General features: G+C 50.9%; 1 protein-coding gene across 8 annotated transcripts; it reads left to right on the forward strand.

Moving 5' to 3' along the window:
* Positions 1–15788: 15788 nt before the first annotated feature.
* On the forward strand, positions 15789–23594 carry CCDC63 (coiled-coil domain containing 63). 8 transcript variants are annotated; one of them, XM_053993922.1, is made up of 12 exons: positions 15789–15862; positions 16386–16469; positions 17099–17253; positions 17681–17870; positions 18982–19101; positions 19576–19757; positions 20212–20393; positions 21070–21278; positions 21679–21753; positions 22190–22361; positions 22992–23183; positions 23372–23594. In XM_053993922.1, exons 2-12 carry the CDS (start codon positions 16464–16466, stop codon positions 23572–23574), a joined length of 1686 nt encoding a protein of 561 aa, XP_053849897.1. In that variant the 5' UTR covers positions 15789–15862; positions 16386–16463; the 3' UTR covers positions 23575–23594. The 8 variants fall into 8 exon arrangements, with proteins under 8 accessions (XP_053849897.1, XP_053849892.1, XP_053849900.1 ...); XM_053993917.1 differs by having other exon boundaries at positions 15805–15862; positions 16278–16469; XM_053993925.1 differs by having other exon boundaries at positions 15805–15862; positions 16278–16469; positions 23375–23594.
* Positions 23595–23895: the final 301 nt, after the last annotated feature.

The raw sequence follows: 23895 nt of genomic DNA on the forward strand, positions 1-23895 counted from the left end.
TGAATCTGTAAAGGCCTCGTCATCACCTTTATAACCAACTCGCCTTGTTCCAGCTCCAAATCTCAACAGCAGCTGCCAACGCTTGGTGTCCTGTTTGGAGGGGGCTGGATTTTTGCTCAGGGTCTTTCTCATTCTCATTTAAAAAAAGGACCCTTTCTTATCAGTAAATTCCGTGGAGAGCCAGAGATATATTAAAATGCCACCACAAAATTATCTTTTTAATAAGGTAGCTTTTCTCTGCAGGAAATAACCAGCCTTGCCCCACACCCTGATTAGAAAAGGGACGCAAACCAAGGCATTATAAATATCGTGAAACTGTTTTGTTCTCTGGTGTTGCTCACAACAATGATTTATTTATTTCTAGAGGAGGAACAGATTTATTTCCAGAGAGGGAACAGTCAGGGAAATCCCTTTGTCCTTAAATTCTGCACATGGGCTTGAAACACTCCATAATTTTGAAGCTCACGCTTCATGTACCAACAACTCCACCCCTTCTTTCAATTTGTCTACAATTTTTTTCCGACTTTCCTACTAGCTAAATACATGGTGATGAATGATTTGTTCAGCACAAATCACTCACAGCTCATGGCTCTGAGACCTCTGGGTCTTTTCCTCCTTTTCCCTCTAGAAATTCCACGAATCACCACTTTGGTCTCATTCCTTGGAAACCTCTGTGTAAAACACCTTTCCCCACTGATTTGTCCTTGCTCTCCCTTGCAAATGTTGCTTTATTATTGTATTGGTGCTCATAATCTGGTTAAGTTTAAGGATATATAAATTATACATATAATACCCACCTACATATAGAGAAAAAATAAGATTTCAGTATTGTTCTGTACATATATATAAATATATATGCATACACATGCATATACTGTGGGTACAATAAAATGCATATTTACACCATGTACACAAACATACATGTGTATATATGTGCAAAAAATAATTAAATATTCCCTGATTTATCCCTGTTTGTAGGCAGATCCTGAGAAATGTGAGGCACCCACACTTTTAGATTACATATTTGCTAAGCCCATGAAATTCAGTGTGTTTGTGTACATTTCAAACAAAGATCTGCACGGGCTCTCCAAACACTGCTAAAACAAGAATGGGTGACTTGTAGGTCAGGTGTTATTTTCCCTAACTCGCTCCACAGCCAGGATTCCAATGTTTTCATAACTCCTACTGTTTGCACCCAGCTTGCCTGGTGTTACAATTGAGATAAAGCCTCATGTACACTTCTTGCTTTTCATGCCTAAAATATTTTGCTAACCCCCAAATTTCAGCAGGGTTTTGGGGGTGGGTGGCGCTGATTTGTCAGACAAAAGAGAAGCAGCTGGAGCAAGCTGTGAGGCTGATCTGGAGATGGAAGGGTCTGTGTCCTGTTCCAAAGGGAGCTGATGACGCACAGGCAGGAGTTTTCTTAGTGTCATGTTTTATTTACAAAACACACAGTTCCACGATCTCCCTCCAGCAATAAAACTTGTGGATCCTGTGCATTTCTGTGTGGAACCTGGCGAGGAGCTCGGGGCTGGCAGCTGCTCCTGAGCTTCCAGCTTCGCCTTGGGGCTCTCCAAGGACTCAAACCTTGTGCAGAAACTGAATGAAACCTCATTCCCAGCCAGCCAGCAGCAGGATTCCTGCTGGAGACTTCCTTACACTCTTCTCACGGGTGTACCCTTCACACCAGAGCCAGGCCTTGATTTCCACCAAGGTGATGGTTTCCCAGTCTTAACAACCGGTCTCCATCCGAAACCTCCCCCCAAAAGCTGTCAACACCAATGGCAAGTCCATCTCAAGCTTGTTAAAATCCCATTTTTTGATACCAAAGGTAAAAAAATTCAGCTCAGAAAATTTTGAGACAAGTAATTTTGACATGGGAGAAATATGACTTGCCATTCCTCCCCTCCTAGTGGGTTTTTAAAAATTTATTTATTCGAAGTTGATGTACTTCATGGGTTTCTGGTGAAAGGTACTTTCAAATGGAAAAATATTTTATTGGTGAGTTTTGGAAGGTTCATACTCACAAAATTACTACCAATAAAATCCTTCTCATATAAAAATGTCATAAGTCCCTTTTTTCCTAATATAGCAGTGACCACTATAGGATTTTTCCTGCTGCAGCTCTTTGGATTAGGAAAACCCAACATATTCTACACTCTTGATGAATTTCTTAGATGAATCTGACTTTTAAAGCTCCGAGATGAGGCACAAGAGCCATTTTGATGAGTCCTGTCCATGGCTGAGCATCCCTGGACAAAGCATGGTCTGCTCTGCTGCTTGGAGAAAGAGGAGAAACAGCTCCAAAGGAGGCTTTGCCCTACTTTAAGTGGAGAGCAGCCGTGGCGGATCAGTTGACACCGCTTTGGCACCGAGCGGAGCCCCGTCTTCCCCTCTTCTTCAGGAATCCCTTTGCTCCGCCAAAGGGAGTTGCATAACAGCCTGGAAAGCTCTTGTGGGTTCCACAGGGCTCAGCTGAGCTGTTCTCTGAGGGGAAAGGGAAAAACACAGACAGCAGCCAGTGCTGTACACCCAGAAAAGGGGTTTTTGCCCCTTTTCCAGCTGGTTTGTGGTGGGGTGAGCACAACTTTCCCTTTGCAGTGTCAGCAGCTCTCAGCACAGCTCACCTGGATGTGGTGACAAAGGGGATGTGAGCAGACCTTGCAAAACAAGGAGAAGAAACTCAAACTCCCACTTTGCTGCTCGAAGTGGGACATTTCTGTGCAGCTGCAGCCTCACGTGGCTCGAAGGCAGCGCATTGTGGATGTTCCTCATTGCCCTGGCCAGAGATGCAAGTTTGCAGCCTGGGACACGGCCTCTGATCTCAGCCCAGCTTCATGGCTGAGCTGCTTCTCTAATTAAAACCCATGAAAAAGCAGCATCAGGATGGCTGTCAAGGGAGCAGGAATGGAAATAGGATGAAAGTCTGGTGATATGCTATTGGTCAAACGGCTGCTGTGCCTCTGCCAGTGGGAGACACACCACTGAACACGAGATGCAGGGGCAAGAAAGAGACTTTCCATGCACCCCAGAGATCCCTAATTCATTCGTTCGTGCCTTTTCCCATGGAAATGCAGGTGAAATATGTGGCAAATCCCATCTGCAGGTGCCTGGAGGCTGGTGCAACAAAGCCTTCCCAGGGACAGGTAACAAGTGTCCAGAGGGCAGTTGCTTTGCTGATCCAGATTTTGTTTTCCTTTACACTCCTGAAATTCCAGAACAATCCCATTGGCAGCTCTTGGACACCTGGGATTTCTGCTCATATGCAGCATTTGGAAACATGGTCCATTGTAGGGGTAGCTGCCACGTATTCTTATTTATTTGTTTCTATTCTCACCTCCTCCTTGCTGCTCTCCGCTCGCCAGCCTGGCAGATTTTCAGGAGCTGGGCTGCTCTTACGTAACACTGCGCCAAAATTGGTGTGAAAGGATTCGGAGGGATCTGTGGCTGGAATCACCTTTGATCCCTGGATTCTCTTCTGGTTTGTCCGTGCATTTTGGGCACACCACTGTGAGCTGCTGGGGCATCTCTGCCCTGGCATCCCTTGGAACCCATCCTCTGCCACCAGCATCGCTCAGGTCCTGCTGTCCAGGCCATTCTGTGAGTGCTGCCTTGGTCAAAGCTGTCTTGTGGCATGTGGTCCCATGCCAGCTCTCCTGGGCACATAGGAGCAGCTTCTCCCAGGTCTCCAAGAGAGCGTGACCAGAGTTCAAGCCTGTGTAATTAGCAGTAATTAGCCAATTGAGGGAGCGTGTATAAAACGGATTAAACTCACTGAAATCCCCTGCTCAAGTTGAGCTGAGCTGTGTTCTTGGCTCAAAAACCTGCGCCCACATCCAGAGGATGCCTTAAGCAACTTGAGGGAACACTCTTTCTCCTCTTTCTCCTGGGAGGGTCTTTCCTCCAGGCCATGGGCAGCTTCATCCAAGCAAACATCTGGAACGCCGTGGACATTTGGGCTTAGCCCAGCAGCAGAGAGGGAAAACCTGGGCTGGACCCAAGGGAAAGGTGGGCAAGGTTCTTCATGGCACCCACGGTGCTTTGGGTGCTGCCTTACAGCAAACACAACCCTGGGAGCTGCAATCCCATCTCAGGGCTGCAGCAGAGGCAGATCCAAAGCGATGAAGCCAGGCTCTCTCCCACGCCACTCTCCAGCCTGGTGCCTTTGCTGATGAATCACGAGTGTTTTGGTCTGGATGTGGTGATAAATCCAAGTGCTGCAAATGACAGAGTGCACAATGGTGGGGTTTAGGCAATAAATCAGCTTTTTACGTCAATGCCTCCTGCACACGTAGCTGTGAGGCAGCAGGTGAGGCAGGACAGTCGGGAACATTAATCTGGGGGAAAAGGGAGTCTTGGAAACTTGCCCCTTTTGTTCCAGTCTCTGCTCTGCTGGAACTCCATTTTCCCATTCTTTATCTCCATGTTTTGCTCAATGTGATGTTTTTGCAGTTTCAAAGCAGATTCCGTGCTTGCAGGAAGAATCCCCTGTGTATTTGTGAGTGAGATTCAGCCCAGGGCAGGACTGGGGTTGGGTGAGATCTCAGCACTGCATCAGCTCCGGGTCAGCCAGACAGACACAGATGGCTGATGTTAAACTTCTGTCTTGGAGTGAATGGCTGTGGACACCAGCAGTCCATTCCTTCCATTTGGAAAGCAAAATTGAGATTAGAGGAAGTGTTCACCTCACAAGCAGAACAGCTTTGATGATTCCAGGATGCATTTAGGCTTCAAATGCGCCATGACATCTTGTTTCTGAATTCCCATCCAAGCAGCTAAGAGAGACCCCGTGTGACCCTCTGCATTCCCTACAAGGATCAGGCCAATGATCCCAACACTCTCATTGAGCCTACACATGCAAGGTGATGCAGGGACAGGTCCCTTCCTGTTGTGCATGAAGAGGAAAAGTGGATTTTGAGACCATGAGGCAGAATTTTAGAAGGAAAGTAGTTTATGAAATTTTGTGCCTGCCCGAAGTTGTCTGTTGATAACTGTCACAGAGCATTCTTCTCAACAAAACCATTTCTTCCCGGGTAGTTCAGCCTGAGTCACAAGTATCTGAGGGTGAAGGAACATCTCTAGGGATGGAGAAACCTGCTGGAGGTCAGAGCACAGATCCCCTTTCACCTTTGCACTTCTTTCTCTGCATTCTTCACTGATGGCCAAAACCTTGTTGGTCTCCAACCCTCAAGCTCCTCTTGCAGTCCTTTTCCACCACCTTTTGTCTTCCCTGCAGAGTTCCTGCTGTGAATTTAACTTTTCTAACAGGGGATAAGGAGGGGACCGGTGAAAGCTACTCCTGGGTGATTCCATGCACCACAAGCTCCTCAGGAGAGGAGCTTTGCCTCACTCCAGACCCCACGGGGTGACATCCCCTCTGCCAAGCCCTGCTCCCTTTGTCACTTCTCCCAACACAACCTCAAACAAGTGTTGGGTGGTTTTTTTCTCAGTAGCATGTAGGTCACAGCAGAGCCTTAGGGACCTGACAGCTGACATTCATCCTCAGCTCTGAATCCGTGCGTCAGGCTGTCTGGAGGCGATAGAAGAGCACTTGCTGGTGAGACTGACTGCCTTTTGTGTGGCTTCAATTAAATGTCTTTCTTGGTGTGGGATAGTTGCCAGAGTTTTTTTTTTTTCTTTCTCTTTTTTTTTTTTGTTTTTACATTTTTTTTTTTTTTAAGAAAGAAATGGTTTTGTTTAGATATATATATAGAGAGAGAGAAAAAAAGTCCCACCTGGCTTTTTGGAAGGGTTTCAACTGCAATGTATCAGATCCCATATTCTTCTATAAAAAGGTGAGCTGTATTTTCCAGCTGAACTTTTCTCCTTTTTTATAGCTTTGATTTGGCACACACGAGGCAGAAGCTGTGGCAAGGTCACTGCCCTTCCCCAGCCAAGGAAGGAAATCCATGGCATGTGCCAGGGCCAGCGATATGGGGGCAAGTGCTGAGGAAAATGTTGGGATGGGCACAAGCTGTGAGCTGACCCCTAAAACCTGCTCATTGTTGGGGTCAGTGCAGGAGCTCTGGGGTGGCTTGAGGACCCTGGGAGAGGCAAGTCCTGGGTGCTGTGGAACCTGCCCTGATGATGGGATGCCTTCAGCCGTGACCTTTGCAGAGGAGCCATAGGGATGGTCCTGGCACAGCACGTGACTCTTCTGCCAGCCACAGAATCCCAGAATGGTTTGAGTTGGAAGGGAACTTAAAGCTCATTTCATTCCAGCCCCTGCCATGAGCAGGGACACCTTCCACTATCCCAGGTTGTTCTAAGCCCTGTCCAGCCTGGCCTTGGACACTCCCTGGGATGGGGCAGCCACAGCTTCTCTGCTTGATCCTCACTGCTCTCTCCCTCATTCCACAGCAGTGTGGGCAACAGGTTAAAACAGGGCAAGCAGCCACCATGGCCTCTGCCCTCTTTCTTCCAGCACCCTTTTAAATTTTGTTAGCTCAAATGACCTTTTCCAGGCCTGGGTGTCCTCCTCCCACACTGCCCAGTGTCCCTTGTGCTGTGACTGGGTGCTCAGGCCCCTGCTCTCTGCTGTGAAGGAGGAGGTGGTACAGGGCAGCAGCTCTTTTCTGCTTGTCCGCAGATATATTTTAATTAATTTATTTTTTTTTCCACGATTACACTTATTTTTATTGTGCGTTTATTTACTATCAAGTGTGCATATTGCAGTGCCTCTCTTCCCAGCCCCAGCTAGTGAAGGGACCTGCCCAGTCTCATCCAGACTCACTCATTCCAGCAGCTGCAGGCGATGCCAGAAGTGCTCCGGGAGCCGCAGCACCTCGGCAGAGTAACATTTGCATGAGAAAGCAGGGAACGGGGAGGAAATAAAATCTAAAGGTGAAGAGGCGTGAGTCACTTGGTGAAACTGCGGTACTGCTGCTGAATTCCCCGGGGCTTCAAACCAGGGCTTCAAGGAGAGATTGAAAAACCCAGGGATGCAAGCGGCCGGGAATAAGGAGAACACGCTCCATACTCGATACTTGTGTGGTGGGAGCTCGGCCACTCTGGGAGCTCTTTCCCCTTTGGTGGTTTTTATTGTGCTCTGATTAATATGGAAATTGTCATGTCTGCCCAAGGAGGGTGAACACATCCCTGTGCTGCCACTGATCCTGCTCTGGAAGCGCCTGTGAGGCTGAGGGTTGTCCCTGGCTCCGCTGGGCTGTAGCAGGAGCACAAAGCCACGTTTTAAATCCTCTGCTCACTGCTCCTGCTTCTTGCACAGCCTTTAAATGCTGTGCCATCAGCTTCTTGATTAATTAATGCTCTTCTGTTTCACTTGTTTGATGATGATGTTCAGAGATGGGACTGAAACTCCAGGGCAGGGACAGCCTCATGAGCTGAAACAGGCTGGGTGTGTATTTTTAGTAAAAATGTTTTTTCAGCTCAGGATTTGAAGTTTCTGGTCACTTTCTAATCCCTCTCTGAGCCACATGCCAATCCTTTCTGCTGTTTATTGGAGATGTTGAGGGTTAAAAGTATTTGAGAATCAAGTGCTTGGCTTTTGGAGGGAGGGGGAAGTGAGCAGCTGGATGAGCTCTTGCTGCTCATCAGCACCAACACCCAAGCTTATGGCCAAACTTCCAGGGAGCTCCAGTTTATATATATCCTTGTAGAAATAATGACTTGGAAAAGGCACACGGAGGATTTAAGGCCACGTTATTGCACAGCTCAGCTGAAAGAAGTGAGGGTTCACTTTGTTGTCCTGGCCTGGAGGTGATCACAGCAGGGCTGTCTGTCCATCCATCTGCCCACCCGGGGCTGCTGCTGGCTTGTCCCAGGCCCCAGGAGCAGCAGAGGGGCCGAGGGGTGAGATGGGGTGAGCCAGAAGGTTTTGCCACTTCAGCAATTATTCCTTAACCTGTCTCCTCGCCTCTGCCTGCAGGCAAGGATTGAAGCCAGGAACGCTGTCAGTCGTGTTTGTCCTGCCAGCAGAGCTCACCTTGGAGGTGTCAACCCTGCAATGGTGCTTTACCTGCAGTGCATCTCTGCAGCCTCCCTGGCTGCATGGATCCTAGAAAATGCTGCCCTGGCGTTTCCCACCTTACAGCCCCGATTTCCAAACAGTCAGTGGATGTTCAGAGCACTGAGAAGCTTCAACACACGGGTGGGGCAGGGGGCTGTGGGCTGCCAGTGCAGATGTGGTGTGGTGTTTGCCTGCTCTGCTCTGTGCCGAGGTGGATTCCTGTCCCCTGGCAGGACCAGCTGTGCCCAGGGAGGATTCTTGCTGCTGGAGCACCAGGGATACAGAGACTGTGAGGCAGCAGAGCTTCACCACGTGGTGCTGGCTGCCTCACCCTCACTCACTTCCCAATTTCGGGACACACATTTTCACTGGAGGGATGGATGGATGGATGGATGGATGGATGGATGGATGGATGGATGGATAGGACCAGCTGGGCAGAGGTGCCTGTGTGCCCTCTCACCTTCCACTGGGATTTCAGAGCCTGTTGAACCATCCTGCAACCCCAAAGAGGATTTTCCACCAGCAAGGGCTGTGTCTGCCCTCCGAGAGCAGCACATCCAGCTGCCTCCTCTCTTTCTCTTTGCAAGGACAGAGAATTTGACAATAAAAATGGAGCTGGCAATCACTAATTGCTTGGGAGACAGCATGGCTGGCTGGGGCCGTGGGGGCAGCACACCACAGTGCTTTAAAACCACAGATGGGTGCCCAGTGGGATATTTTGCCAGCTCAGGAGGAGCTGGGCGAGGGCTCTGCGCTCAGCCGGGGAACACAGCACACAGGCGGCTTTCTAGAAGCAACACAAGTTGAGCTGGTAAATTATAAAATGCCACACTTGAGGTCTGTTACATAACGTCCCTTTACAGAACCTGGGAGCTAAATATAAAAAGGGAGTTACATTTTGGGCTGGTGTAAAATGATGCTCCAGAACGGGTTTGTGTGGGAAGGAGGCTCTGCAGCGCGGCGAGGAGCGGAAAGGCTTTCGGGACCCTGGGTTTGCTCCCAGCCTCTGTCCCCTGTTTTCTCTGCAACCTCACAAAAACCATGTACTCCCTGGGTCTCAGTTTCCCTCTCTTTTAATCAGGGACAATGAAACCTCCATTTCCTCGCAGCTGCGTTGTCAGGATTAATTCATGTTTTCAAAGTGACCTGAGAATCTATAGAAACCCGAATAGTATATCATTATCCCGATCTAAACTTGGCACAGAATATCAGCAGGCCAAATTCCCCTCCCACACTGGAGGAGAAGGGGTTGTGTCAGCATAGCCGAGAGGAAAATTCCAGCCGCTGTTCCCAACCAAAAAATCCAGAAGAGAAAAGACTTTTCAGGCTGAGACCATATCATTTCCCTTGAGGAAATTCCCCCTTCATTAGCTCTGAGCAGAAGAATCAGCTCCCACACAAATGGGCTCATGCTGAAGTGCAGAGGGGCTTAATGGGAGTTTTGGGTGGCTCATGCTTCCTCTCTTAGTTGATGGTGACACTGGGGTCCTGCAGGACATGCTGCCACCTCACTGGCTCTTCAGCTCAGAGGTGGCAAAGCCAGGAGCATGTCCCATGGGAAATGCAAGTGGGAGTAGAGCAAAGTAGAGATGTGCAGAGATGCTGTCTGTGCCAGGATCCAGCCTTCTTGGCAGTGATTTGGAGCTGTTTTGTGCTTTTATTTTTTTTTAAATTCCACTACCAAACCCAGCATGGTCCTCAGTGTTCTGCTTTGCTTGCTCTCCACCAAAAGTTGGGAACAACCTGGCCCATCTTCCATCTCCTTCCTCTCGGCACACAAAGTGAACAACACAGAAACTACCCAGAAGAGGTAGATGAATTTCTAGGTCAGATTTGGCCACTGAGTTTGGGGGCTCAAGGAAGCCAGGTAAGGACTGGAGGACAGCTGAGGCACTGGATGTCAGGGGAGAGCCTGGCTGGGGGGTGATGCCACCACAGCCTTGCTCCTGCAATGATGGAGAGACACAAGGGATGAGCTGGGATCAGCCTAATCCAACTTCTGGTCAAAGTGGACGCCTGGCCCCTCCAGGTACAACGTGTTGTTTCTTAAAACCACCTGATCATCCAAACCTGATCCTGTGCCTGTGAAAACCCATCCAAATCGCTGGAAAAAAAATGTTTTCTGACAGGATGGAGATTTGCAAGGGAGTTGCCAAGCAACTGGCGCAGCTCTGCCGCCTCCTGCTCCTCTCCTCCCTCTGAGCAGGCGATGGCTGCATCCCTGAATCCTCCTGCCCCGGCCAGCCCAGCACTCCTGGGCTTTCCCAGCCTGCCCCCACCTGCCTGGGAAGGTACAAGGGGGAGAAGCAGGCACCACTGGTGGCTGGTGGGACAGGATGCTCCTGGCTGCTGGGAATGACTTCCCTGCACATCCAAATCTCCTTCAGCAGCAGGGTTAGAAACAGGCTCCCTTTTCCAGCCCATTTCCAAGCTGTGCAGCTCCCTTTTGAACTAGTCCCAGAAATGTGGGGAAACACCCAGGAGGATTCATTATAACCCAGCTTTGCTTCATGTCACCTCTGCATTTCCTTGGAAGCTGCTTCAAATTTACACTAAGAGAAGCATGCAGCCCAAGCCCTTGGGATTTTCTTTGCTGAAGCTTTAATTTAAATGAACTCTTGAGTAACAACTATTACAAAAATCAGCTGATGTCTCTTGTAAAGCCTTGAACTAACCTCAAGAGCCGTGAGCAGCGGCAGGCGGGAGGGGAGGCACTGATAGCTGGGATCTTGCAAAAGATCAGTTGCTGAGTGAGTGGCAATAAACAGCAAACCCAGCCAGCTTGGAGGAATGGCAAATGGACCAGACTGTTCAGAACAATCTGTTCCTGCTCCAGAGCAGGGCTGTGGTGCCGGCAGCAGCCTGGGAAAGCGGCTATTCCTGGCGTGAGCAGGTCTGAAATCCTGCCTCAGAAAACAGCGGGGCCAAGCCGGGCTAATTACAAGGAGATGTCCTAAATCAAACAAAAAGCCTCCGAGTGCTTTTGCTGGGCTGACTCCTCTCCAGGGAGCTTTGTGCTCTGCCTCATCCCATGAACCTGCTGGCTGGACCCAGCTTTCTGCTCCAGCTGCCGGGCTAATCCTGGGCAGGGCCACTCTGATCCACTCTGGGTGCTCTGCCTGTGCTTGGCCGAGCATTTAGTGTCTGATGTCGTCACCTACTTAATCAGGCATTAACGTCACTGAGCTGCAGCAGAGCAGTTAGAGCACTCAGTTTCTTCCCAGCACTGTGATTGCTGTTGGAAAGGAACAAGAGTGCCCAAACTACTCCCATAAAGCCAAAACTGAGGAGACAGGAAGCTCTGGAACTGTTCATATCAACATCCCCAAAGCAGGCTGGGCCTGGGGTGCAATTTGTTCAGGAAGATTTATTTCACTTGTGGTTCTTTTCGTGGGGCTTGTGGGCTCCCCAGGATACTTTCCTCCTGTGCTTAACCCAGAGATCGAGTGGCCTTCATTTGATTTGGAAAAGAAAAGAATAGGGGTGCAGATGGTGCAGAACACCCATACAGCAATTTAATTAATTGCCTTTAAATGTTAATTCAGAACAGTTTCCCTGAGTGATCTTATATAGGCAAGTCCTCAGTTGCCTTAAGCCACTTGCAAAGTGTGTTCAACTAATAAGGTATTCTTAGTTCTGACCAGGAGCCTTGCACAGGACTGTAATCAGGAATGATTAATTGGAAATAGCTCTTCTCACCCAGGCTGTGCCTGCTGTGCTCTCCTGTGCTGCCCAGCTCTGCCCAGAGCTGACATGGAGCCACTGGAGTCTGTGGAAAAGGGAATTTCCCTCTCAACTCTCTCTGTGATGTGCTGCTTCCTCAGCCACAGACCAGTGCTCCCCAGCCCAGTCTGGCATGGAGGGTTTCCAGCACAAGGTCTGGGTTTGCCAACAGACTTCCCTGGGGAGGAATGGGATGTGGGAGGTCACGGTGGGAATTTATTAGCTCGGCTCAGCCGTGGCCAAGTGCTCTGCCAGACTTTGAGAGCTGGTACATTGCATATCCCAGCCTGGAGCAAACCCCTGCCTCCTGCTTGGGTGTGATGTCTCCAAAGCTGCTGAGGGATCAGCAGCACCACTGAGAGTAAATTTGTGCAGTTTTGCCTAAATCACAGCCAAAAAAGTCATAGAATCATAGAGTTATTTGGGTTGGAAGGGACCTTAAAACTCATCCTGTTTCACCCCCTGCCATGGGGGTGCAACCTCCCACTATCCCGGGTTGTTCCAAGCTCTGTCCAACCTGGGACACCTCCAGGGATGGGGCAGCCACAGCTTTTCTGGGCAGCCTGTGCCAGGCCCTCAGCACCCCACGCTGGCACAGAGAACCCTGCTCCAGGTCAGACACGGCCTCGTGTGACAGCAGCACCTGCGATGGCTCTGTCCTTGAGCCCCCTGGTCTGTGCTTCAGCTAAAATCATCCTGCAGTGTCTGTGTGCTTGGTACGTGCCAGGTTTGACCTCAGGCCAGTGAAATATTTGGAGGTCTCTTCTTTCTGTGCTTTCAGCACATCCTCCACTATTTTCCTCCTGCATTCCACCCCTGTGGAAGCAGCCTTTGAGCAGTAATTCAGTGTACCTGCTGCAGCCAAAGGTGGCTGGGAGTTAGCACAATGGATGGAATCCACGTTATTTGGCTCTGCTGGAGTGGTGGAGCCTGCTGTGGGAGAGTTTTACTTTCCTAAAGTCAAAGCTTGGGGAACTTGCTCCTAAAGCAAGGTTTGAAATAATACTCAGCAAAACCACGGAGGAGACAGTTCACTGCTGGAAATCGCATTTCACTTGGTGTCAGCAATTCAGGAGAAAACCATCTGCAGGAAATTATGATGACAATTTCCTCTTGGAGTGTGGAGAAATTACAGCTGTAATCGAGGAGGCAGCCAACAGCCTCCTCTCCCCTTACTTCTACCAATCACCCTGAAAACTTTAAAGTCATTTCCCTGTACAGAGATGTCTCTACCCCACCCAGGAAGGACAGGCTGGAAGAAGTGATATCGTGCAGGGAGAGAACAGCTCAGCATCTGAGGAGTAGAGGGTGTATATCTGAAATGAAACCTTTTCTCTAAGAAACACAGAGCAAAACTCCAGCCAGCTGCAAAATGCTGCAGGTCTACGACTCTCAATGTGTTTGTGATGGTTTTGGGCCAAAACTGGTCTTGCCTGTCGAAAGCTGATGCATGCACGTGTGAAGATAACATTCATCAGAGGAAAGAAACAAAAACCTGGCTAGAAAATGTGCTCATGGGACACCATTCACCAGGCAGGTCTTGGTAAGGCGACACCAGCAGGCCAAGGGATACCTCCAGGACCACAGGATATTTACATGGGCAAGATGGTGATAGGACAATGGGGAATGATATTAAACTAAGAGGGGAGAGATTAGATTGGATGTTAAGAAGGAATGATTTACTCAGAGGGTGTTAAAGCACTGCCACAGGTTCCCAGAGAAGCTGTGGCTGCCCCATCCCTGGAGGTGTCCAAGGCCAGGTTAGATGGGGCTTGGAGCAACCTGGGGTAGTGGAAGGGGTCCCTGCCCATGGCAGGAGATGGAAGTGGATGAGCTTTAAGATTCCTTCCAACCAAAGCCATTCTGGCTCTATGATTTCAGTGAATGAAGTGTAGCATGTGTCTGAATTCAGAACCTTTTCTCTGAGGTTTTAGCCATCAATTTGTTGCCTGAGAAGATCTTTCCCCATCACCAGCTGCCTTAGCAGTTGTCAGCATCTTCCTGCTTACCCCAGCCCTGCTGCTGGAGCTGATGGGAGTTTGATTATTATTTAATCCAGGCTTTTAGAGGAGGGAAAAAAGAAAAATTTGACAGTTCCATATATAGCCCTCTGACTCACCGATTTCATGTGTCAAACACTAAAGACGGGTTAAGTAGAATTAAGTTCTGGATTTATTATAAATAGGCATTAAGTAACATGAATGTATTACATTTGCATGAAAATATGGGCCCAATTCTCCAGCTTACCCCAGAGATTTCGTTTGACATTGATGGGATGCTCCCAGGTGGGAGCTCAGCTCAGAGCCAGCCCAGCTCTGACCATCTTCCCATTAACTGGACCCAGTGAAACAGGAAAATCATTGCTGGAATCAGGAAAAGTTTACACTGCTTGCACAGATCAGAATTTATCCCTTAATATAGTACAATGAGTTTTAATTAGCCCCCAGATCTGCTGCTGAAGGAATAATTTCTGCATGTCAATCAGTGCTAAATGTACTTGTTAAATCAGGCAAGATTATTTAAGTTGAAAATTGCAAAGAAAGTCACTTTTCTTCTGTTTCCCCCAGAAGCTGGAGACTTTTTGGATTCAAATGTTATGGACAATCTCATCCTGCTCCAAATACTCTTCTGCTGAAAGGTCCAGACAATGAAGTCACCCTCACTGAGAGCAAGTGTGACAGTCAGGCATTGTTTGGGTGAAAAAAGTCCTCTTTAGTCAAATCAGTGTTTCTGCAATGAGGGAGACAGACACAGACTCTACCAAATCAGAGCCCTCCTGAATAGTTTAATTTACTGACTTGTTCACTGCTAAACAATTCAGAATTGGTCCATGGAGAAGAAAACAAAAAGGACAGACAATATGGGCTGTATTTTTGAGGCTGGACTAGTCCAAGCCAAGGAAAAAAACATAATTTTGAGTAGCATTGTGTCTGGAAAAATAATGTTCACCCCTGCACCTCTACTTTTATTGGGAACTGGGGGTTTGGCCCTGTTTCTGCTGAGGGTGAAAAGAAGGAATGTGCCCTATAACACAGCCAGGGCCACTGGGACTGTGTGACAAGCTCACCCTGGAGAGGTTGTTGTCATTATCCCACGGAGCTGTTGCTCATGCAGGAACAGCATGAAAAGCTCTGGGAGCTTCCCCCAGCCCTGGTGGGATCCTCAGGCTCCGGTGCCTTCCCAGCAGGGCTCTGCCCTTAGTTGTGATTTTTCTTATCAAACACCACATTCCTCTTTCTGCCATGAATATGATTTCCAATTAAATGCCTCCTCAGAGCCTGTCTGGCTGGGAATTAGGCTGGAACTCGGTGGCTGGGCTGTTAGCTCATCAAAGTCTCCGGGATAACGGGGAGGTGCCGATGCTCTGCTCGGGGACTTTGCTCGTGGCTTTGAACTCGCTGCAGCCCTGCAAACTGGAACAGGCTGCCCTTTGCTCACCTTCAGCTCTGCTCTACTCCCCTTCAGCCCACAGCTGAGTAAGCATCTCCAGGGCTACAAAACACAGCCCCTGTGCTCCTGCCCTCCAGGGATCTCAGCGTTCGCGCAGTCCCTGGGAAGGAGCTGGCCACGCGCTCCAGCTTACAGGGAGAGGATTATCATGGCTCTTATGACTCAATCCACAGCTCCTGTGTGCTTCCCTGCATGGAAAGAAGAGAAGTGGGCATGAAACTGTCTCCTAATCAGCCACCTAACAGGTCCCTGTCCCCAGGGTCCTGCCCCAGTTTGGCAGCGCCAACCGTTGCTGCAGCAGTGGTGGCAGTGAGGTGGTGATGGTCTCTTTATGAATAAAAAATATAAAAACCAGGCTGGCAGGGCAAAAATCTGGGTGTGGAGCTGGGATCAAGATGGGGAGGGAGCAGCAGACCTAATCCCGAAGCACTGCTGGGGATGGTGAATGTCTGGCTGCTCCTGTTGGAGCAAAAGTCTTTGAATGCCAGGTTATGGCTCAGTTCCAAATGAGGGTTTCACCTTGCTGTGGACACGCAGGCAGGGAGGTGCTGGAGCATTGCTTCAGGGCTGGTTTTGGGGCACAGAAACCCCTTTGGTCCCAACAACTCCTTGCTTGATCCATCGTGGAGCTCCATCCTCACTCCATTGTGGTGACGCTGCCATGGCAACCACGGAACCTGGGGCAGTGCAAGGATGGGACTGGGACCAGTTCTCTTCGAGGTTCTCCCCTCTCCTGAGCTTCCTGCTGGAAATAGGGGTGGATCTTTGGGAATACCTGACTGCCACCGTGGTTCTGTCTCCTGGCTGGAGAGGAACTGCCTTGTGTGGGGCCAAGCAGTCTCAGGGGACACAGGGGGACCCAAGGGACTGCAGTGTGGTTGCTGGGGACTAGCTCTGGGGGTAAGGGATGCAGGGTCCACTCTAGTGCCCTCCTGGCATCAGTGGGACAGGGGGGCTGGATCCAGGTGTTCTGCAGGCACTGGGTGGGGGGGACTGGCCTCGCTGGAATTTCTATGGAAACCCAGGTACTGAATGGTGTGGAATAGCTCAAACCATCTGTTCTTCCCCTACTTATAAAACTCGATAATTTCACGATGACATCACCAGAAATGCTCTCCTTTTATTCCTCTTGCAGCCATCTGTGATGGTTTCCTCATGTGCCAAACACGCGAGCGGGTGCTGAGGGATGGGCAGGAGGACACAGCCACCCCATTACTCCTGTTTCATTTCTTCCCTTGGAAAGCAATCCTGTGCCTGCAGAGTTTCACTTGTTCCCTTCCCAAGGTGTCTACAGAGCAACCAGCAGAGTTAGACGGGGAAAATGAAGGTACAATAGAAAGACAAACTAAAGCTGAACTTCACAGGGACTATGGAGGATCTGCTGTGGGGGTCTTAGCCGTGGAAATACAAATCCAGCAGTGGGAGCCAGGTTTGCTCCTGCCAGCAAGGTGCTGAGTACCAGTGGGACTGCTTCTGCTGCCCTGCTGTGCCAGGAATGAGTCCCTGGACTGACATTTGGGTGTTGGGAGAGGCAGTGTTGGGGAACTGGAGTCAGCTGAGGACACAGGCAGTGGTGGGTCTAACTGCCTTCAGTGCTTGCCTGCTGGGCAGTTTCTCAGCTTGAAGTCACCTTCTGCTGGTCAGGGACAGGAGCACTCCTGCTCCACTCCTGGGCAGCCAGCTGGGCTCATCCGTGTCCCCAGCAGCAGTGGCTCTGGTTCTGGCTCGCTGTTGTGCTGGGTGATAACAGAGGTGACAACCTGCCATCACCTGTCCTCTTCACTGGTGGAGGTCTCTCCCTGTCCTGGAATTGAGGTGCTGGCTCCAGCTCAGCCAGCACTGTGTGGTTTGGGTGGTGATGGATGTCTCAGGTGCCAGGGAAGAGTTGGAGCTGGCGCTGCTGCCACTGCCGGCTGCGTTTGCTCGACTGACCAAACCCTCCCTTGTCTGTGGCAGAGGAGAGAAGCCTCAGAAGACCTGGAGCTCCCTGAAAATGAGAAGGAAAGAAGGGCTAGAGTGCAGATCAGGCAGCTGCAGACCCATTTTCATCATGAATCGTACAAGAGGAAATTCTTCGATGCCGATATCTGGCGGCAAATGCAGGCTCAGGAGTGAGTACAGCTCTGCTTGGCTGCCTGGAGCTTGGGAAGTTCCTCCATGCCAAAATCACAGATTTATAGAATCCCACAGGCAGGGACACCTTCCACTCTCCCAGGTTGCTCCAAACCCTGTCCAGCCTGACCTTAGGGGACGTCCAGCCAACCTCCAGGGACGGGGCAGCTTCAGCTTCTCTGGGCACCCTGTGCCAGGGCCTCAGCACTCTCTAAGTAAAGAATTGCTTCCTAACATCTGATCTCAATCTCTCTTCTTTTAGCTTAAATCCATTCCCTCTTGCCCTATCACATCTGCACATATAAAATGTTGCTCCCTCTTTTTTATAAGGAGATCTGGGGACCACAGAGCAGAGATGGGGAGGGGTAAGGACCTGCCCTGGCAGATGGGATGTGCTAAATGTCATTTGTTGTTCCATTTTTACAGAAAAGCAATAGATGATCTGAAGCAAGAACATAGACATGTGACATTAATGCTGAGCCAGATCTATTCACCGAGCAGTGTGATACTGGAAAACAGAAATCGTATGAAGGTCCAAAGCCTTTTGCAGACCAGAATGCAGAATGATGCCCTGATCAAAGAAAGAAAAGCCCAGTTAGCTGACCTGGCCAAGCAGGTGAGAGCATCTGGATTGTTCCCTGCTTGAGCACAGCAGGGCAGAGTCACACAGTGAGACCTGTGGCTGAAACTCCTCAGTGTAAAACACATTTAATTCAGGCCTCGGGATATTCCTCCTGGCCAGTGACACATGACAATGACAAATGGATAGAGCCAGGCTCCCATTCAAGTCAGCAGCACTGACTGGAAAAGTGAGGTTGGACTCTCAGCCTTGTCCCACTGGTCCCTGCACCCCTGTGTGATGGCACACACAGCCTGGGGCCACAAACACCCCTCTCCTTCTCCCTTCACTTTTTTTTATTCTCCTGAAAAAGAGATAAAACTGGAGCAGTGCTGTCTGAGGTGTGGCAAATACAGGAACAGCAGCATCTGAGGGATGTCCCATCCCTTCTCTGAGGACATCCTGGCTGGATTTGGGCAGGAATGGGGTGGGAAGCCAAGGGAAATGTAGGCTATGGAAGTGACAGTTCCCTTCAGCATTGTTCTCAGAGCCAGCTGTCCAAGCAGGACTCCAGGGAACGTGTTTGGATAGTTTGCCATTGCTGGAGGTGCTGCAGAGCTTTCCCAACAGGGTTAGCTTTCTGTCAGGGATGATAACTCTGACTTGCCTGAGTCATCCCTCCCCCACCTGCCCCGCGCTTCACTGTTCTCCAACTGCGTCACTCTTCCATGGATTTATTTCCTCTGGAAGCTCCCCACTTCTGGCAGAAGTTTTCCTCCACTCATTCCCAGGGGTACTGCACAGATCCCTGCCTGGCCAGCACAAAACCTTTACCAAAGCCCCGTCCTCATTGCCTCTTCCACTCTACAAAGTGCTGCTGTGCCATGTTCAGCACCTGCTGGACTTCCCTCCAAAAACAGCTGCACTTCCTTCGTGCACAAAAAAAAAAAACCCCATTCCCAGTTACAGTTCATGTTTCTGTGTGTGCAGGATGGGATCCTTTGGCATTAAAGTTGCTCCTATAACTGCAAGATCATTAGTGACATGATTGCTGTAGTTCAGGTCAGCAGAGGGGATTTTCTTTGGCTCTGTGTCCTGACAAAAGTCCAGAATGTAGGGGTGGAGATTATACTTCCTGGGTTTTTTCCCTCTGTGTGTGTGTGTGCAGGTTGTAGAGCTGGAAAAAAAGATAGTGAAGCAAAGAGACACAACCTGGAGGATGCTGGAAGCAAAGAGCCACAAACACCTGCAGAAGAAGATCGAGTTGCTGGAGATACGTCTGAGTCATGTAAGGAAACGTTTTGGAGACTTTTGGAGAACATGTGTGGGGTCACACAGGGGCCTGGGACCTTTCTGGTCAGGACAAAGCACGGTGGTGAAAATGTATTTGGCTGACACCAGCTGCATAAAGCACCTGGTTTGTTCCCCTGGCCTGATCATTCCCAGAATATCTCAAAGGCTCCTTCAGGCTTGGTGACCCAAATGCAGCACTTGTGCTGTGCCAAGAGGCCTGAAGGTCTGCACCTGCTTTGTCATCAAACTGGGCTGCCTGGAGCCACCTTGCCTTGGACAAAGCCAGCTCCAGGTCTCTGTTGTGGTCAACCTGGTCTTCTGTTGCCTTTCCTTGGGGAGGAGGACAGTGCAGGGCCAGCTTCAAATCTCTTGGGCTGTGTTTGACCCTGCCCTGGTCAAGGTCTTTAAGCAGCAATGTGAGCCCCCCAGTCCCCCACCAGTTCCACAGCTTTTGCTTTGCTCTCCCCAGGCCACTGTCCGTTACAACAACATCATGACCCGAAACAACAGGCTCCGAGAAGAGACTGCCAGCCTGCAGATCCAGAAAGCCATTTATGACAACAGCTACTGGAAGCTGGAAAAAAGTCTGGTTCAGCAGAACAAATTGCTGAACGCTGCTATCGAGCAAGCCACAGAAGACTACGAGCAGTGGTACGTGGCCTTGTCAGCCCTCTGGGCAAAACTTGGGGCTGATGGGTGGTGCCAGTGGTGAGTATTCAAATAGAGAGACCAACTGAGGCTTCAGAGAGAGGATTCACCACTCCCATCCAGGTCTGGGTGCTAAGGGCTGGTCAGTGTGGGGAGACTGGTACCTCCAGGGTGTTTTATTCCATCTATCCCAGATGTTTCTTTGGATGGGATGAACTGCCCCATGGAGGAGTCTATTTTTTTCTGGGTCTCACCTGAGCTGGGTACTATGCCCGAGTACAAAACCCCAAAAAAGCTGTGTTAGTGGCTGTGGATTCCCTCTGGACTGACTCCACTCCATCCAGATGAGAGCTGGGAACGGGCACAGCATCACAGGGGCTTTGGCAGGTCTGGCCCTCCTGGGAGTGGCCAGGCACACAGAGCAACACAAGGTGTGAGGGCTGCTCTCCGTGTGCAGGATGGAGGATCTGGGGCGGATCTCGGACATTCGGGACGTGCGCTGCAGAGAAACCATCCAGTACAACATCAGGCTGCTGGAGAGGAAGTGTGCCCTTCACCAGGAGACCAGGCTGAAAAACTTCTTCCTCAGCAAATGTGCAGATCTCTCTGTATTGAAGGAGCAGGCCAAAGAGAGAGAAGGTATCAGAGGAGAATTTGTGGGACTGGGACCACGTACCTGAAGTCTGCAGAGTTGATGGGGCTGGGCTGCTCACCGTGGTTTATAGACTTGCACCCCAAAGGCAGGATGCCTGCCCTGCCCACAACCTCCCCCACCCAACCTTCACCCTACAAGCAAAAAGGCTGAACAGTGATAATTGAGTGAGACTGAGTGTCTTGGGGTGCCCTTGGGACAGGGAGCTGCTCCTGTGTGCAACCATGGCTCCTTTTACCACAGAACCACAGAACAGGTTGGGTTGGAAAGGAGTCTTAAAACTCATCCAGTTCCACCCCCTCCATGGGCAAGGACACTTTTCACTATCCCAGGTTGCTCCAAACCCTGTCCAGCCTGGCCTTGGACACTTCCAGGGGTGGGGCAGCCACAGCTGCTCTGGTCACCCTGTACCAGGGCCTCATCACCCTCACAGGGAAGAATTTTTTCCTAACATTTAATCTAATCTAATAATTCTGTCCTCCTGGGAGGGGATCCCATGGTGTTTGCTCCATTCCCATGACATCCCTGCTCAGTTTCCTGGTGGAACAGGCACCCTCTGCCCCTCCAGCACTGCTCCCTCCTGCCCCAGCCCTGCACCAAACCCCACAGCACTGCAGGGAGGGCTCTGCAAAGGACAACCAAGGCTCTCTGTCTCTTTCTCAGCCTTTGAGGCAGCTGAGAGGGCCAAAAGGAGCCAAAAGGAGAGCTATGAGGTGGCCTACAAGCGTCTGCTGGAGCTGTCGGACGGCGACATTGATGATTTCTTGGAGGACTTCATTGAAAAGGACAGGAGATTCTTCATCCTCTTTAGCTATGCCATTAGGCTGAACGTCAGGAACGAGGGTCTCAGGCAGAGGATCCAGGAGATCCAGGTCTGTTCCTGGCTCTTCGTGTGTCCCCTTTCCAGGGAGTGATTTTGGGTCAGGGTGGGTTTGTCCTCTCCCGAGCGTCCGACATCACTGCCCACACCAGAGCCTGGCTCCAGCCGCACAGGTGGGATTAGGGGGATGCAAAGGAGCAGCCAAAACCATAACTCCGCCGTGTTCTCGGAACTAAACGCGTCTCAATGCTGCCACCGTGTACCCAGCAAAAATACTGCAGGGTCCCGGGGAGCCAGGAGCTTCCCCGAGCCTTGTGGGGCTGCCTGGAGAGGGGAGTGGGGTTGCCCATTTCCCTGCAGGTGTCCCTGCTCCCTGGGCTGTCCCCAGCCTCCGTCTGGCGGGTCAGGTAGGATTCCATCGGTACCAACTCCGCGCGCTGGTGTTCCCACAGGATGATATGACGGCCATCACAACGGAGCGGGAACAGGCAGAGACAGCCCGGACCCACGTCCTGCAGGAGCTGGAGGTATGGTGGCCGTGGATTCCCTCTGGAAGAGCAGCATATCCCTGTCTGTCCCAGCACCTGTCCCAGGGAGTCCGGTCCTGTAAATGCTGCTGTGGCCAGTGGCTGGAGAGGTGTGGGCAGAAAAGGGCCCTGCAAAGGTTTTGGCAGCTCCCAGTGCATGGTGAGAGGGTGGCTGTGGGGCTCCTGCCAGCCCTGGTCCAGCAAGAGCAGCTGGGGATATTCAAGAACTGTCTGGACACAATCCTGTGCTCTGTGCTCTGGGATGACCCTGCTTGAGTAGAGGTTGGACCAGACCACCCATTGCGGTCCCTTCCAACCTGAGCCATCCTGGTGCCCTGTGATTCTGTCTCCAGACTGAAACTGGGCAGCACTGGGGTGGTGGGATCAGCGAGGGGCTGGTGTCACACCTTTGTGACACAAGGACCTTTGCTGGTAGGCAAAAATAACAGAGGTCACCGAGGAAGCCAACAAGTATGAGAACAAAAGCAAGGAGAGCAACAAACTCCTGGGACAGATCCAATCTCGCATTGAGACCCTCTTGAAGGACATGGACTGTGACACTACAACGATAGTGAAGCCTCTTGGGGAGAGCTTGGTGCCAGTTTTTGGTAGGTCAGGGCTGCCCATCTTGCCGTGCCCCATGCCCTGGGAAGTCCTGTCCACCACCTGCCCTCACTGTGTTTATATTGAGCTTTTGTTTTCCCCTGTACCATCAGACATGTGTGCCCCGAGGCGAATTTGCAATGCCAAATTCCCAGCAAGTTTGGGAGCTAATTTGGATGTATAAACATCCCAGTGGATCCCCAAACTTGCATCGTGGCTCTGGGTGATGAAGTGCAATGGGGGTCAGCCTCTCCTCCCAGGCAGCCAGCAAGGAGCCAAGGGGAATTGCACGAGGGGAGGTTCAGGTTGGATACTAGGAAAAATTTCTTCACTGAAATAGTGGTCAAGCACTGTAACCGGCTTCCCAGGGAAGTGGTTGAGTCACCACCCTTGAAGTGTTCCAAAAATAAAGCGGATGTGGCACTTTGGTATGCTTTAACATGCAGGGGATATTCAGTATGAAGTTGGACTTGGTGATTTTGGAGGTGTGTTCCAACATCAATGGCTCTGTGATTTTATGATTCCATGACTCAGCCTTGGCCCCCTGACCCTGGGGGAGGGCAGCCAGTGGATCCCTTGCTCTGGGCAGGGTCCTGGTGCAGGGACACTGCAGGACACTGCTCCTCCCCACCCAGGTCCCGTGGAGAACAAGATCAAGGAGTTCCTGCTGAGGGAGTCCTTGCTGCGCTACACGTCCATCGATCGTGCCCAGCGCTCCCAGGCCTTCATCAGCCCCCTCCAGGGAGCCTCCAACCTCCTCTGGACCATGGACCGGGCCAAGCTCTGCCCACCCCCCCCAGACCTGGAGACCACTGACCCCAAAACTGGTGAGCAGGGAGCGGGGAGAGAGGGGCCATGGCTGGGCAGCAGCCGTTCCCCAATCCCCCGTGGCTGCCTGGCCAAGACTTGCTGCCACATGTCCTTCTCAGCCCATCCCCTCCAGCCTGTCCTGCCCCACCGGGAGGTATGAGGCCTGTAAAACTGTGTATTATGGGATGGCCATTCTCTTTGGCAGCAGAAGAGCCGCTGGGCCGGGCTCAGCTGCGTCAGCTCGTTATCCGGAGGCAGGAGGAGGAGCTGGCCAGGCCCTCCAGCTCGGGCAAGAGAAGAAGGAGATTTACATCACAGAGTGCATCAGGGGCCAAGAGCCCATCAGGGGCCAAGAGCCCATCAGGGACCAGGAGCCCATCAGGGACCAGAAGCCCACCAGGGAATTAAAGAAGCAGTTTCATTCTTGACCTTCTGCATCCTGCACATCATTCCATCTTCCTTCTCTTGGAGGAGCCCAACACCTTTCACAGGCTTCAGAGACTCACCAGGTGATATTTTGGCATGGCTTCACCCACTGCTGGCAGCTCCCGCAGCCAGGGTGGGATCAGCTGCTCTACCACAGGGTGACATCCCTGTGGCACTCCCCACAGCCAGAGATGGGGACCACGGTGCCAATCCTGCACTGTGCCCGAGGGCAGGGCCTGGCCCGTGGGATGCAGGGGATGAGTGTGCTCATGGGGTGTTCCCTGCTAAGCTGGCAGAAGCTGA

This window comes from Vidua macroura, chromosome 18, assembly GCF_024509145.1.
Source record: "Vidua macroura isolate BioBank_ID:100142 chromosome 18, ASM2450914v1, whole genome shotgun sequence".
NCBI classification, from domain to species: Eukaryota; Metazoa; Chordata; class Aves; order Passeriformes; family Viduidae; genus Vidua; species Vidua macroura.

Coding starts and splice junctions, on each gene's coding strand:
- CCDC63 (XM_053993922.1), top strand. Junction 17,254..17,680: donor CGGCAAATGCAGGCTCAGGA/GTGAGTACAGCT, acceptor CCATTTTTACAG/AAAAGCAATAGATGATCTGA. Junction 23,184..23,371: donor GACCACTGACCCCAAAACTG/GTGAGCAGGGAG, acceptor TCTCTTTGGCAG/CAGAAGAGCCGCTGGGCCGG.